The sequence below is a fragment of the Saccostrea echinata genome, unplaced genomic scaffold, assembly GCF_033153115.1.
Source record: "Saccostrea echinata isolate AGI-Se365-2 ecotype Australia unplaced genomic scaffold, CSIRO_AGI_Sech_v1 ptg000001l, whole genome shotgun sequence".
In the NCBI taxonomy this organism is placed as follows: Eukaryota; Metazoa; Mollusca; class Bivalvia; order Ostreida; family Ostreidae; genus Saccostrea; species Saccostrea echinata.
The window spans coordinates 48900277-48917846 of NW_026889750.1; the positions used below are offsets into that span (position 1 = coordinate 48900277).

Here is a 17570-nt window from a genome sequence, read left to right on the forward strand (position 1 = left end):
TTATTTTTCTGATGCAGTACTTTGATCGTGCAAAATTTTTCTGAACAAATTTATGCAAAGAACATCTTAATAAATGCATCTTTGCAAACTTGATATTTTCAATGACATTCCAACTCCCAACTCCCGATGAACGATGCTTTGCACTTTGAAAATGTATACGCAGAATCGCAAGTATTCAAATGATGAAATTCGTTCAGCACTGTGAAAGTGATCATTTTAAACTAAAAGTTAGCCTCATGATAAACATTGCCGTGTTGACCTCGAGAAGTATGTACTGATAAAAGAACCAGGATTTCTAAACATAACGGAGACTAGGTTATGCAAATTATTATATACTTCATTCAAATGCAGACTCACATGTAAATTAGCATAGCCGATCGACTTGGCAAGGACGCATTAATAAAATCTGTAACGTTTCAGAAAATATATGTTTGTCGGTTCCGTGTATTTCACTGACTAGATTATTTGTCATATTCTCTCTACAATTGTGGAATTAAGTAGAGTGTTGCCTGACAGCATCCCACCTTTGCCACAGTATGTGGGTGACTTTAGCCATTGTTTCAGTAATTGTCTGTTTGTTGTGGAGTCTGACCGGACGACGGAAGGGACTTCCACCAGGTCCAACATGTTATCCAATCATAGGGAATGTCGGACTCATCAAACCCTCAGAAGCCATGAAAGCTCACAGAAAATTTAGAAAGATTTACGGAGATTTCTACTCTTTAATGATCTTCCACAGACCCGTCATTTTCATCCATGGTCTCCATAACATACGGGAACTTTTGGTCAAGCATGGGGATGTGTTCTCAGACAGACCAAAGGTGTTTCTATCTGAAGTCCTTGCTAAAAGAAAAGGTAAAAAAAAATAGCATCGTTGCTTATATACTTTCTACTGAATGAAGAAAACATGTTTTGTTTATTGATAAAAAAAATTGAATGTACAGTCCCTGAAACGTTCTGCTAATTCCCACTTGAACGGTGAGCGAACGGTGAGCAAACGCAGGGCGAACGGTGAGTGAACGGTGTGTTCACGCTGAACGCAATTTGGTGAACGGTTGGTAAGCGTATGCAGAACGCGAGCGCAAAGTGAACGGTGAACGCACGATATGAACGATTTTTTTTAAATGTCTCTGATCTCTTCCTTGCATTGTATGTATTCGATTGTATTCTATTGTCAGGTGCAAAAAAAAAAAAAAAAAAAAAAAAAAAAACCAAAACCAAAAACAAAAAACCATAGATGAAATATACATGTATGGAGATAACGAACAGTATTCCAGCTCAAAAGTCCATTCAAACAATGCAAATCTGGAGCAAAGCAAACACGGACCTCAAAATTTAGAGGTGGAATCAGGTGCCATGGAGAAGTGAGCATCCCCTGCCGACCGGTCACACCCGCCGTGTGCTCCTTGTCACGATCGAAATAAAAAGAAAATCCGTAGACAGTTCAGTGTAAAATAATGACCTAACAATTATTATGAAAAACGTCAGTCAGCATTTGACTCAATGATAGGTTGCATGTGCTGACAAGGTCATTGTATCGACCATAGAACTTGCGAAATGATGACTTTAAACGAGACTGTTGATATCCTCAAGCTTGTTTCATCAACTTGTTTGTCAATAGTTTGCCTCGTTTTAGAAATTGTTCATACGTAGAGCATGCTCTTGCGTATCGAATCAACTGGGAGATATAAACCCCATATAGGGTATATTGCTGCATAAGAAAGGGAAGTTGACGATTGAAAAGTTAAAGTCATCACGTTTATCATAAAGTCTTGTTGCTAGGTTACCATTAACGTATTTTTCTAGCAAAATATCCAGATATGAAACAAATGTGTCAGACTCTGTGGTATCTTTTATTTCAAGTTCACTTGAATATATCGAGTCCACATTTGAATAAAAATAACCATTGTTAATTGATAATATGTCGTCGATGTATCTAAATCTAAATGTCGAGTGTTTTCTTCCCGTGTATAAGTTTTTGAATAAATTCTGCTTCTTATGAATATAAAAATAGGTCTGCTAATAACGGGACAGATTGTTGGAAGACCTGATCTCCAAAATCTACGTAGATATTGCCAACCAATTTCGTGAAATTAATTTTTAACAAAATATTTTTTCGGAAAAAGGTTGAGGGGGAGGGGCAGGTCCCCAATACTCACAGCGTTAGGGGTCCTGCTGCTTAATATATGAGTAAGGAGAATATAGAAGCTGAGCTTTATGCTGATCTCAGTGCAATTGATGCTAAGAGATAATACTGAGAGAAACATTAAATAGGTTGAAGTCGGCGCCCCTGACTCCGGAGATGTTATAGACAAACTATTAGAAAATAGTTTATATGAATTGACATCAAAATCGTCGTCCAGTAACCGTGGCGCAGAGGATGTATCTAACATGAGGGATACCTTAAGTCATGTAGATTACCCACAATCAGGTTACAGTTTGTATCGAGAAGATGAGCACATGGGCATGGAAGGAGACAGAAAAGTCAGTACATGTAAATATGACTTGCTGAGGAAAGGTTCAATCGGGCAGCCTGTGTTTTCCGAGGCACATCCTACACCTGGTTTTCCTTGGTGCACTTCGGGTGCTACAACGACGACAACTAGTGTAACTTGGACGAAAGCGCTAGGTACAGGAACTAGCTCGCATTTTTGGGTAGCATAAAAGTCTAATGTGAGCACGCAGGGAACACAAAGTAATGCTGAGGGAGGTTCAGATGGTAAATCTGTAATGAGACCAGCAACGTATGATGGAACCGGGTCTTGGATAGATTGTAAGCTCACTTCGAGGCGTGCAGTGATAAAAACATTTGAAATGAGCGCCATACAGGCTTATATCTTGCAGCGTCATTGAGTGGACAAGCGCAGACTGTCCTTGGAAATATGAAGGGAGGTACGGCTTGTACATATATGGATTTATGTGATGCCTTAGAAGATAGATTTGCACCAGCGAATCAAACAGAGCTATATCGGGCAATGCTGAGAGATAAACGACAAAAGACGTCCGGAACATTACCGGAGCTCGGTGAGAGTATAAGACGCTTGGCTCACCTAGCTTACCCGGCAGCACTTAGAGAAGTTACCGAGATGATTGCCAAGGATCAGTTTGTTGATGCGTTGAAAGATTTTGATATACGCATTCAATAATCACACCTCAAATCTCTAAATGATGCTATACGTTTAGCAGTTGAAATTGAGGCTTTTTGTAGAGCCGGACGCCATGATGCCGGTTTTGCAAGCGGAGTTACTCAGAGATCAAGAAAATACCAGAGAGACTCATAAAGACTCAAGTGTGAAAGACGAGAAATGAAGCAGCTACGTAATGAACTACAGGGATCATTAAGAAATTTAAAAAGGAACATTGCAGACTTGGCTGTAATAAAAGAGACCCTAATTAACCACCCACTTGTAATCATTTATTGAAACCAGATGCTTTTCCATATAAATGTCACAACTGCGGAAAACGTGGTCATAGAATTAAAGACTTTTTGGTAAAGAATAAGCAAACTAGTGAGAGAAAACAGAAATACGAGTCAAAACGATCAATCAAAAAGTCACTCAGAGACTCAAACCCGGAATAAAAGCAAAAAAGTTGTATATAGTACAACTGCGGTCAAGCAAGGGCAATTCAATAAAGAATCTGGCTTGTTCATCAAAGCTTTTGTGAATCATGTGCCATGCAATTTGTTGGTTGGCAGATAGACTATATATAATGAAATAGAGAGCAAAGGAGACTGTGCACTAGAACTTGTAAAGTAAGTATACTAGGCGCAGATGGAACACCCCTGAAGGTTTGAGGACAAGGGGATTTTTCACTGCTACTCAATGATGATGAATTTGATTGCAATTCTTTTATAGCAAAAATCAAATCTGACGGTATTCTTAATTTTTTTTTACTAGATGTATCTGAGAAGAAAATGTATATTCACGGAGTGGAACATGAATTGCAGCTAAAAGGACATATTGGATGTTCCCGTGTTAATAAATCAGAGACAATATATATAGACTTAATAGAAGGGAAGTCATATGTTCAGGTCAGTTATCATATCTCAGGATGGTAGCAAAGAGGCCAAAGTTGAAGAAATCAAATCAGGGAAAAGTCAAAGCAATAGTGACCAATCCTCATAATAGTGGCACTGAAAACCTGACTTGTAGTTTGTCTGATAGTAACAAAAGAGAGTTTTAAATGTGAGCAATGTGCTCATACCTTCGACACGAAGACTGTGCTTACAAGACACATGAATAAAGAACACTCCTGGAAGGAGCCAGGAGAAATGGCGGAGTTAATGCAAATGGAGAAATCGTCTATGAATTCCACTAAAAGTTCGGATGAGGATGACTGGATGAGGATTGGGATCCTGGAGAGCCGATTTGTAAAGTGAAATGTTTACCAGTTGAATTTGTTACAGAGACTGGGATAAACGCCGACACAACCAGGACTAACAGCCATCAGAAAATAAATCACATCCTTAGAAACTATCAGAAGGATGGTGAATTTAAAGAGAAAGTGGAAGAAGACATTTGGTTTGATTTTTGGCTTGATTAATCAGTCTTAATTTGATATTTTGATCGTGTACAGTTATTGACTGGTGGCCTAATTTTGTTGCATGTTTTAAAAGAACCTTTTGTGATTATTCTCTCTTATAACAGTGTTTCTTGAATACCAAAACAGTTGCTAGATATGTAAAAAAAAAAAACATAAAAAAAAACACATAAAAACAATCTTAGTTTTCAATCAAGTCACAAGCGGGACGCATGATATCAGAGGCGTGGGTAATGTAATGGTTAAGGGACATTTGTGTAAAACGCAATAAAGACCTCAGATAGTGGAATAACCCGATAACTCTTGGTATGAACTGGCCAAAGGGTATATAAATCGAAGCTTTGAGAAAGTCAGGCATTCAGAAGTGATCTGAAGAAGTTGACGACTGAATCAGAAGCTAGCTGAAAAAGTTGGCAGAGAATATAAAGAAGTTAAGGGTAAAAGTAGAATAAAAGTACAACAGTTATCAGCACCAGTGGCAAGTATCCAAGGAAATTAATGTTAAGTTCTGGATGTAGTAAACCTGAAGAAGATTGAGACACCCGGTTCTTAAGATTATACGCAACGTACATTGCCTGTTGGTAATTTTTCAAGAAATTCTTAATTTAAAATGAAGGTACTCTCAAATGTTCTTAGACAAAAAATCAAAATATATTACCAGGGTTTTTGAAAAGATAACATATATATATATAACAATTTGGTGTTTTTCTTTGACATAACAACAAAATTTGCAGCGCTTGATGTAATTGCCGTATTTAAATTTAATCTTTTCAGCATTGCTCTTAATAAATATACTTACAGCATAATTTATTTTTAAGATTAATTTGATAAATGACCTAACAGTTAAGTTAAAAAAATATATTGTAGCTATTGCTTCCCCCATAAAATAAAGATTTTTTAAACAAGATGTTTTTTTAATTAAATTTCAAAACTAGTAAACCTTATTTACACGTTCTTTTTTCCCTTTTAAAAGATAAGTCCTTTCACTTCGGAGTTCCGAATGACGATGAAGAATGAATGATGGGTGAACGAACGGTGAGCAAACGCTGAACGCTTGGTGAATGATGAACGCGAGCGGTTGGTGAGCGCTGAGCGCAAAACTATGAAAGGTGAATGCACGCTGAACGAACGCCGATCGAACACTGAACGAACAATCAGCGAACGGAAAAATAATTTCAGGGGCTGCATCGTGTAAGCAGGCTTATGAATGAAGAGACCAGATCTTAGGTTGGCTCTGTATTTCATGTTAGTTATGAAATAGTCGCCCGCGTGGCGCAGTGGTTAGAGCGTCTGCTCTAGGGTCGCGAAGTAAGGAGTTCGAATCCCACTGTGGGACGTGGAGACCGGTCCTTCGGATGAGACCGTATAAACCGAGGTCCCGTGTCGCAGTAGGTGCTGGCACGAAAAAGATCCCTCACTGCTCAATGGCCGTAAGTATAGGACAAAATTTGCAGCTCTCCACCGGCAAGTGGTGGCGTCTCCATATGAGTGAAAAATTCTCGAGAGGGACGTTAAACAACATACAATCAATCAATCAATAGTTATGAAATAAGGGTTTAAACTAAGACCGGGAAAGATTGGAAATTTTCGGCTAATGTCATTTCCTACTATTACGTATACAGTCAAAACATTTGGTGATAGATAATGAAATGGGCGGGTACAATTCTGCGCGGGCGTCTGAGAAAACATTGGATTGAAATTCTAGTTCAATGTTGTTTTCAATCCACGTAAGCTATTTTCATTCGCAAAGTGTTACTGTTTGATCCAAAAGACAAATAATTTCAATTTCGGAATTGAAAATCAACTTCAAACTTTCAATCCAATGTTTTCTCTTCCCTGTCGAATTGTACCCACCCATTTCATTGTCTATCATATAACATTTTGACTGCAACGGATGAAAATGATTTAAGCTGCACGTTCCCAACCTTGCCAATTAATGTTCCGTGGTCTTAAAATTGATTGAAATTTTTGACATTCCAAGAATCCATGTCAAGCATTCATACCTCAAAACTTGTTAAATAAACCTAAACGTGTGAGAGAGAGAAAGAGAGAGTCCAATTACCAAAATTTCCATCGGAAAAATTAGAACAAGCAATAAAGTAATAAACTATAGGTTTACGGAGATGGAGGCAATCTGGAATAATGTAATTTCTTTCCACAATATTTTGAGACGTGTATTTTTTCTTGCTGGTTATTATCCGGTCGTGGGATACAATAAAAGTATTAATTTTTGAAACTTTATCTTTTGTTATCAGGCTTGAGAGCAATTTCTTTTTACAATAAAAACCTTTGCATTTTTAGCTCACCTGAGCCAAAGGCTCAAGTGAGCTTTTCTGATCAAAATTTGTCCGTTGTCTGTCGTTGTTGTAAACTTTTCACATTTTTATCTTCTTCTCAAGAACCACTGGACCAATTTCAACCAAACTTGCCACAAAGTATCCTTGGGTAAAGGGGGTTCAAGTTTGTTCAAATGAAGGGCCACGCCTTCTTCCAAGGGGAGATGATTACGACTTAGTGAAAAATTAATGGCATCATTCAAAAATCTTCTTCTCTATAACCACTGTGCTAGAAAATATGAAACTTATGTGGAATCATCCTCAGACAGTGTAGATTCAATTTTGTTCAAATCATGACCCCCGGGGGTAGGGTGGGGCCACAATGGCCGATCAAAGTTTAACATAAGAATACATAGGGAAACTCTTAAAAAATCTTCTTCTCAAGAAAAGCAAAGCCATGATTGGTCATATTTATACGCAAGCATCGCCTTGTAGTGTAGATTCAAGATTGTTCAAATCATGACCCCAGGGGGTAGGGTGGGGCCACAATGGCCGATCAAAGTTTAACATAGGAATACATAGGGAAACTCTTTAAAAATCTTCTCAACAAAAGCAAATCCATGATTGGTCATATTTTTATGGAAGCATCGCCAGGTAGTGTAAATTCAAGTTTGTTCAAATCATGACCTCCAGGGATAGGCAATTATGGGCGATCAAAGTTTTGCATAGGAAAACATAGGGAAAATCTTAAAAAATCTTCTTCTCAAGAAAAGCAAATCCATGATTGGTCATATTTATATGGAAGCATCCTCAGGTAGGGTAGATTCAAATTTGTTTAAATCATGACCCCCGGGGGTTGGGTGGGGCCACAATGGCCGATCAAAGTTTAACATAGGAATACATAGGGAAACTCTTTAAAAATCTTCTTCTCAAGAACAGCAAAGCCATGATTGGTCATATTTTTATGGAAACATCCTCAGGTAGTGTAGATTCAAGTTTGTTCAAATCATGACCCCGGGAGGAAGGGTGGGGCCACAGTGGGCAATCAAATTTTTACATAGGAAAACAAAAGAAAAGATCTTTAAAAATCTTATTCTCAAGAACAGCCAGGCCTTGATTGGTCATTATAAAATAAAAGCATCCTCATGTAGATTCAAATTTGTTGAAATCATGACCCCCAGGAGTATAAGGGGCCATTACAGGAGATAATAGTTATACAAAGGAATAAAAAGGATATATCATAAAAAGAATAATACAGGGATATGTCTAACTTGATCTCTTTGTTCGAGGTTTGGCCTGGTCCTCTGTGTCATGGTGGAAGGAACAGCGAACATTTGCTCTGATAACGATGCGAAAATTTGGATTTGGAAGACGATGTCTCCAAAGCCAAGTGATGGAAGAAGTGGACTGTTTGATGGAAGAGTTTGAAAAATACGAAGGTCGACCATTTGACATCCAAGAACAACTAAAAATTAGCATATCAAACGTTATATGTTCCCTAGTGTTTGGCAAAAGATTCGACTACGAAGACGTCAAATTCAAGCGCTTGTTGACTATGTTGAAAACATTAATTAAAATTATAAATCTTTCAGCCCCGGCATTCTTTTTTCCTCAGTTGACCCTTTTTACTGGTTATAAAAAAACACTTCCAGTTATCAAAGCTCTGACTGAATTTGTTGGTGAAATTGTTGAGGAACACAGACAAAACTTTGACGAGAACAACATCAATGATTATATTGACGCCTATATTGCAGAGCAGAAACGCAGGACTGGTGAAATTAACACAACATTCACAGGTAAACCATCACAAATACAGTAGAACATTGTTATCTTGAACTCGACATTTCGAAATATCAGAGGATTCGAGATAATGAGGTTAACAAAAACATAGTAATTATATTGAAAAAGTGGTTGGGACTGACAAAGTACTTCGATAAATCCCCTGTATTCCATATATCGGTATTCGAGTTAAGTGTTTATATATTCTTTATACGTTCAAAATCTGCTTAGTTGACACTATCATGCTTAGCTTGAAAATCGTTAATTGATAAAAATTATGAAAATCGTAAAGGAGATCAGGACCTTTGTTTTCTGCTTGTTGAGAATTTTAGATAGGTCACATATATGGTTGATATACGACCTATTTAACGATTTCTTGTGCAACAAGTAAAACATGAATATACATCTGATGTAATTCAAATTAGATCCAAATAAATCTATTACATGAAATATTTGGAGATAAAAAGAATCTAAAATGGATCCAAATAAATCTATTTACAGAAAAAGAATCTAAAATGGATCCAAATAGATATTTAACAGAAAACTTAATTCAAAAGTTACATCGACAAAAATCACTGATTTTAAATTTAAGCATCAAATGGTCGTATAGATTAAAGTTTTCGAAAAATGGCACTTGCAGCATTGAAGAGGCCACATTAGGGTTAAAAGTTAAGCAGAGAAATGTAAAGTTTTTTTTTTAATCTTCTTTAGATCTACAAAGCATACCCAAGCTTCTCCATGTAATACACATCTAATTCCCTGAAGTTGGAAATATATAGAAGCATGTACAAAAAAAATCACAAATCAAATACGACTACATTTTTTAAAAGTAAATTTTCTTTGTAAACATGCTCCTGTACTTAACATTTCAGAATTTTCAATTTCTGTGCCCTCTGGTAGGAATGGGGTTAAAAAGGACAGATACTTTTTTTGTAGAAAAATTAATTTTTAAACGTTCAAAAAAGTAGAAGTAATATACATGTATTGTCCGTATAAAATGAAAATGTGCTCACGGACTTAAATTTGTTCTGAACTTCGTTGCATTGCACAATTGACGAGATAGAATTGGTAGGTTTGGTTCTTGTTTCACAAACGAGTAGGAAAAAGAATACACAGTTCCAAAACTTGGTCTTTGAGAATCTTGGTCTTTGTGACTTTTAAGGCTCATGGGCCTTTAGCGTAGGATTGTTTACTTTATACGTGATTCAAGTATCTTCCTTGTTGTAGACGAACAACTAGCTGGTACTGTTCGAGATTTTTTCTCTGCTGGGACACAGCCGACGGCTCTAACATTGACTTGGGTCCTTCTGTATTTAACTAACTATCCCGAGATGCAGAGGAAACTCCAGAAGGACATCGATTGTGTTATAGGTCAAGGCCAACCCAGTATGGAGCATAAAGAACAATTGCCAATGGTGGAGGCATTTATACTTGAGGTTCAGCGAGTGGCGGACATTCTCCCTTTGAACATACCACGTACAACAAGCGAGGACTTTTGGTATCAAGGTTATCTCTTTCCAAAGGGAGCAGTTATGTTTTTCTTGATAGGTTCTGTGCTGTCTGATCCGGACATTTTTCCAGAGCCTTCCAAATTCAAACCAGAGAGATTTTTGGACGAGAACGGAAAGTGTTCTACAGTGCAGAAAAACAAACTCATTGCTTTCTCAGCAGGTGAGTCGTTTTAATCTATCCATTGAGAATAGATATAGTTGAACTTCGGTATCTCGAACACTGATATCTCGAATACCATGGATATGTTGAAGTGATTTGGAAGTCCCAACTGCTTATTCTTTAAGTATTTTACCCTCGATATCTCGAATCCTCGGATATCTCGAATTTTTTTTCTTGGTCCAATCGAGTTCGAGATAACGAGGTTTCACCTTTAAAATATGGTATGGAAACTTGAAACAGTTTATACAGACATTCTTTACTGCGAAAGTACATATTTGTCACAAAGTTGTCATACAATGCCATCCTTATTGCATCTCTCTCTCTCTCTCTCTCTCTCTCTCTCTCTCTCTGAAGGGTGGCTTTTTCTTTGAATACATTGGGTTTCCTCTCATGTGACCACAGAACAATGTGAATCAATCTCAAATATAATATTCAGAAAATCTTTAAGGATCTGGTGGTCATATCAGTTTTTTCCCCAACGATTTTCCATTTAGTTGAAAATATAGATTTGGGGAAGAATGAGGACGACGGCTTTTTCTTTGAATACATTGGGTTTCCTCTCATGTGACCACAGAACAATGTGAATCAATCTCAAATGTTATATTCAGAAAATCTTTAAGGATCTGGTGGTCATATCAGTTTTTTCCCCAATGATTTTCCATTTAGTTGAAAATATAGATTTGGGGAAGAATGAGGACGACTGCGTAATAAAAATGTGTTAAAAATAAAACCTTTATAAACTGTACTGCTAACTTCTATTACAAATTATCTAACTTCTTGAGTTATGACCTTTGGCAAAAATAAAAGATTTCAATACATATTTTTCTTTTTACAATGCCAGTATATTTCTCTGCCATAAAACAATTTTATGATTATATCAGGTCGCCGAATATGTCTAGGAGAGCCACTCGCCAAAATGGAGCTATTTCTGTTCTTGACAAGAATTTTGCAGAGATTTGATGTAAAGCCAGAAAACCCTGATTGCTTGCCATCCCTAAAGGCGTCACTTGGTTTTGCTAACGAGCCACAAGCCTTTAATTTGAGACTTGTTAAACGTTCAGACACGACTTTTGCAATGAAGACATGGTAGTTGTACAAAACAATGTTCAGAAGCATCAAAAGAGGAATCATGGTGTAGATAATACTTTAAAATCGTGTTAACCTTTAAAAGAATTTATGCATAATATTTTCATCATTATGTAATATGGTGTACGGAGGGCTGTTAGAAAAGTTTGCGGACAAATCGTGTTGCGAGTACGCTATTCGCGTGAAGTCATTAAAACTCTGCAGACAACAAATCTAAGTTTTTCCAATAAGTATACTGCATTTTTTCAAATGTTCAATAATTTTCCTGTAAATCACCGTGTCCGCGAACTTTTCTAACACCCCTCGTATTAATGTAAACAGAAAAATCATTGAAAGCTCATTTTCACATTCTTCTAACGTAATATCATTGTCAAGTCCTTTTTTTCCTTTGCAGGAACATATGTTCATGTAGTGGAAGTTTTTTTTTTTAATGCAACCGGAAGTTGAATTCTTTTGTAATACAAATGTCAAAAAGTTACTAGCTAACTTGCAATTGACTTAAAATGGTACTAAACCTCTAGTTATCAATGATTAACTCATCAGGGGATTTGAACTATGATGAACACTAAATGAAAACACTGTTAAAAGTTTTATAATAATGTCTCCCTCTCTAACTGAATGTGTCAACCACGTATCAACATGAAACATAAATTATCACATCATTGTTCTCTGTTATCCACTGTTATTTCGTACCCTAAACTCTAAGTCAACCTTCCCCAAAAGTTTCATGTCACTGCCATTTTCCGTGGTTAAAAGCACAAGGTTTCAAAAAGGGCCTATTCTTAGAAGTGATAAAAACATATCTCTCTATCAAACAACCTGAGACTTATTTACATTTTCTCCTACAACACAACTAACACTTAAACATGATTTCTGTAATAGACTGACTCTTAATTTCTGAGTAGCCCTATTATCACTAGAGTTTTGAGTCACGCTGTGGGCTTCAAATGCAAACTTTGCTAATTCTCCTGATCATTAACTAATGATATGGCACGCCAAATTCACAAAAAATAGATAAACATAGTTTAACTGTTGATAAACTAAGTTTGTCGATTGTAAGCTATAGTTTACGAACTGTAAACTATAGTTAACGATTTGTAAATAATTATTTTTATCTGTAAATAAAAAAAAAATATTTAACAGGTTGTAAAGTGTAGTTTACGAATGCTATTCTAAGTCTATCTGTCTGTAATTAAACGTTAACAATAGATTTTACTGATAAATATAGATTCTTATTTGTAAACTATAATTTACATTCGTTAACCATAGTTAAAAGTTGTTAATCATAGTTTCACATATCGTGAAACCATATTTATCAGATAAACTATGTTTTACATTCGATAATTATAGATTTCGGTCGTTAACCATAGTTAACTGTCATTAATACTCATAAACTGTATTTAACAGACGTAAACTATACTTAACGATCGTAAACTAAAGTTTTGAGAGATAAACTATGATTCACATTTGCCAATCATAGTTTATCGTCATTAACTATAATTCACACTCGTAAACTATAGTATAGAGTTGTTATATATAGTTTATGAATCTAAACACCTGTTAACTGTTAACCATAATTTTCAATTCAAAATCTCCCGGCACCAATCGCTAGAGGAAATACTGAATGTGCGTCATTGCTGTAAGTTCTATATAAAAACGAAACATATAAGCAGAATTACTTAATTCTTATAGTCTTTAATTTATAAGTCAAGCTTTCAGCAACTCTTTTGATACCAGCAAAGCTCAGTCATTTTTTTTGATCAGCGCAAAAGATTGGAAAGGCGGCAAGTATAAATGTCAGTGATTTATTCCGTTGCTGATGAAGAAAAAATTGATTACAAACCTTCAAAATGCATTTTTCCAGATCTTTCTCATTTAAATAAAACATTAATTTTACTCAATAGTTTTCCTGTCATTTTCTTTTTATTTCCAACTAGATTTGCTTTAAAATGAAAGAACATTTACTTTTAATGTGAACAAGAAATATATACATGTATATATATATTTAACAACCAATGAAAATAATTGATGTATAGCTAAATCTTTACTACTATAGCTAGATTTAACCTATCTATAATTTACGGACAAAACTATTGTTAACTATAGTTTTGATCGTAAACTGTACTTAAGAGTCGTGAAGTATAGTTTTACAGAAAACTGTGCATCTCCGATACAAAATCAGAGATTCTGGCGTTAAACTGTAAAACTATATTTATCATAATTTTGTGAATTTGGAGCCTTAAATATCTGTAAACTATAGGATACAACCCTAAATTATAATTAACACACGTTAACTATAGTTTAAAGTTATGAACCATAGTTTACAAATCGTGAAACCGTATTTATCAGATAAACTATGTTTTGCTATCGCAAATGATTGTTTCCGGTGTTAAGTATAGTTTACACTTGCGAAACATAGATTAAAGCGTTAACTATGGTTTAGAGATGTGAAATATAGATTAACATCGTTAACTATGGTTTACGGTCCGTAAAGTATAGTTTAAAGTCGATAAACCTAGTTTATCAACTGTGAAACTATGTTTAGCTCATTTTTGTGAATTTGGCGTGCCATATGAAGAGGTTTGAGAAGGGATTGCTTTATCTTTTTCTACCCTAACACCAGTATTGTGAAAATTACAGTTTTTACTGTTTGTCCTAACTTATGACAGTTTAACACTCATTTACTCTCCTTGTCTGTTTTCTACCTCCCAGTAAGAATTTGCCATTTTTTAAACACATTTATTTCTTAAGTTTTAACCAATGTCAACAACTCATTAGGAGAATTCACAGGAGTATTTTCATTTAGTGTTTATACATTATTTACACCAGGCTTAATAATGGAGAGTTGTGGTCCCTTAACTGCCCCCAATTCTGTTGCTAATGATATGGCACTCTCTAACGTCTTAGGGTAATGCAAAAGCACATTGGATCTGATTTCACAATTAAACAAAAAATTTAAAAGTTATCATCTCTCGCCGAGGAGCAGATATCCTTAAAGGAAAATCTCAAACTTGGAATTTCTATTACAATGTCACTCATTTAGCGATTAAGTTTTTACAGATCTATGACAAGAAACTTTTTAATATCAACTTCACAGTCCCTGTATGCAGAATCAGAATGACTTTTAGCAATTAGTTATTTTGTAGATTACCAATTACAAGAAATGAAAAATTGCGAGTTGTCTATGATGTCAAAACGCCTGTTCTTTAATTCGTCGTGAGGAATGGCTGTATAAATGTAAAAAGTAAAGATAACGAAAAATCCATAAACAATGCAGATATGTGAAGATGGCATAAAACACGGACCCCTGGAAATTCCAGAGGTGGGATCAGTGAAGAAAAGTCATGTTCTGGCGCTTTAGTTTTGAGATTATAAATTTTCCAAAAGTTCTTTGGAGTTTTTAGAATCCACATTTGATTTACACCACTTCTCGAATATGTAGCTGCACAATATGTTTGAAGTTTCTCCATCACAGCAGTTAATATTTTTTGAGGAGTATGAATAGAGGCCTGGTAGAACATTTACTGGACACTGTAATATATCTTTGTTCGTGAGGATTTATGTGACATTTTGAAATCAAACTCACTACCATTGACTGGAGTGTTAAAAGTATTGAAAACTGAAATGTGATTTTGAAGAATTTCATCCTTTGAAAAGGAACTCTGAGTATAGGTGGATCTCCAATGACACGATATAATATCTCGTGCGAACGACATACCGTGGATGTATTTCCTAATGAAAAAAAATGACGGTAACGAAAGTGATGATTTTAAAATATCCACAAGCAATACAATTCTGTTAACAGGGCATAAGAAAGGACCCACGAAAATTGCAGAGGTGGGAGCAGGTGCCTAGAAAGAGTAAGCATCCCCTGTTGACAAGTCACACCCGCCGTGAGCCCTATGAATAAATCAGGTAAAACGGGACAATCCGTTGTCGAATTTAGTATAAAAACAAAGGCCAAACAATTGACCCAATTATAGCTAATATTTGTTAACAGGGTCATTGATACGACCATTGAATTTATGAAGTGCTGACTTTAAACAAGGTTGTTGAAACCTCCGTAACATCAACTTACATGTATCTGTCAGTAGCCTGTCTTAATTTAAAAATTAATCGTGCTCTTAGGTATCGAATAAGTTGGTAGACGTATATATCATATTCAAATATTTAAATTCCACATGTATTTTGCTTATAAAGTGTCAGGAAGCTAAGGCATTCAAAACAGCATAAACAGACAGGGGGTCAAAAGGTTAAAGTATGCGTTTTATATTCGTCACAATGGTTGAAAGCCCTGGAATTGCAACGTCATAAGCGATAATCAAAATTCACGCTCACATTGAACAAAGGCTGTTCCATTAATTGTAACTTACACAAAGGATAATGCAAAGATTTTGAAATATAAATCACATTCGCAGTCAAGGCAAGGAGTTAAAAATGTAAATATAAGCATTGAATCATTATTTTTTGAAAGATATAGTCTCATAACTGCAACGGAGTGTGCAAACAAATTTTCATAACGCGCCTTACTTAATTTGTTGCACACACCGTTACAGTTATGACTGTATCTTTCAAAAAATAATGATTCAATGCTTAAATGTTAGCGGAATATTACTACATAAATAAGGAAAGTTGACGATGGAAAAAGCGGAAGTCATCCCGTTTGTTAGACAATTTAGTTGTTAGTTGGTCTTTATCGTCTATAGTAAGTAGAACGTCCAATATGAAGTAGACGTGACAAACATAAGAAGGACAAAAAATTCTGCATATCTGAAATATATACAATTGTATAATGTGAATTTATTTTCAAATATATAGAAGTATGAAGAAGAATCTAAGTATAATGTACATTCAAGTCTGTTAACATGGTCATATGAGAATAGCTATAGGATACATACATTGTCGACGGATTTTCCCGTTATTTCCCGATCATGACAAGGAGCACAAAACGGGTGTTACCGATCGGCAGGGAATGCTCACTCCTCCATGGCACCTGATCTCACCTCTGATGTTTTTTGGAGGTCGGTGTTTGCTCTGCTCCAGATTTGTATTGATTTAAGGGGACCCGACCCTCTGCTATAAATTTCACCAAGAAAATTTAAAATTTCTAATATTGATTTTCATGAACAACAATAACATTAGAACCAAATGGAAAATAGTTTGATGTATGAAGCGCTGCTTATTTTTTCATAAACAAATTTTATGTCTTACCATGTTATGAAGAAAATTTGACACAGTGAATAGAAAGAACAATAATTTATTATCACAGCATAAAATTGAAAATACAAGATATATATATATATAAATAATATATAGTGTCAAACAAAACAAATTCATGGAAGAAAACATAATGAAGCGATGCTATTTTAGCCAGGATATCACTTTGTTATCTATACTTGCAAGGAAAAATAGTGTCCATCAGCAAGAGTTATCTTTCTTTTCAGAACTTTTCATAATAAAAATGCTACAAATGATACTGTTATTCTTCATTTTCTTTCCCTAATATTAAGGGAAATATTAATATAGATAGGTAGAAAAAATAGCTATCCAATGGATGCAAGTTCAATTGGATGAATGCTGTAAATGTACATCAGATAATGCTGACAAAAGAAAAAGGTTGACAATGTTTGCATCATTTGAAATTGGCAAAGAATAGATATGATCATGATTAAGGAACACTAAACTGATCTTGAAGGAACTGAGATACAGATGAGATTATTTTGGTCCTGTTTGTGACTCTTGCTTTCCCATTTGTTTTCTCAGATAAGAGAATTCTTATTCCATCATGACTATCTCTATGAAATGCTAATTTCAAATGATGCAGACAAAGTCCTGAATTTGCAATTTTCTTAGCCATGTTTTCTGAAATACATTTACCTCTGACGAGTGGCTGAAGAGAGATGAAATTTTCTTGTCTAAGGGTTTTCTGCCCTAAAACACAAAAAAAAAAAAAAAAAAAAAAACATATTGTACATTGAATGTATGTGAAATATACTGAGCATCAACATCATTCAACAGATATTTTACAAGTTTCTGTAGATATTTACAGTCTTCAAGAGCATCATGTGCTGAATATTTCTCATTCAAAATAACATCAACAAGTGCTTCCTGAGAATAGCTTTTCTGAGGTGGCAAAATTCCTTTCATCAAGTGAAGAGTGTCACGGAAACCACAAAAACTTTCTTCCAATTTCAAATTTTGCACACTCTGCATAGC

The 17570-nt window shown here is 35.3% G+C and overlaps 1 protein-coding gene across 2 annotated transcripts in view; it reads left to right on the forward strand.

Moving 5' to 3' along the window:
- The first annotated feature begins 448 nt into the window (after positions 1-448).
- The window catches only part of LOC133193660 (cytochrome P450 2C25-like), a 34076-nt gene continuing 16954 nt past the window's right edge, over positions 449-17570 (forward strand). Inside the window, exons 1-4 of one of the 2 annotated variants that reach the window (XM_061329618.1) lie at positions 449-855; positions 8108-8614; positions 9825-10268; positions 11150-12016. In XM_061329618.1, coding sequence (XP_061185602.1) covers positions 537-855; positions 8108-8614; positions 9825-10268; positions 11150-11358 — 1479 coding nt within the window. In that variant the 5' untranslated portion in view covers positions 449-536 and the 3' untranslated portion in view covers positions 11359-12016. Of the gene's footprint in view, positions 856-8107; positions 8615-9824; positions 10269-11149; positions 12017-17570 lie in introns of those variants that run through there. The other variant, XM_061329629.1, reaches the window with a different exon arrangement.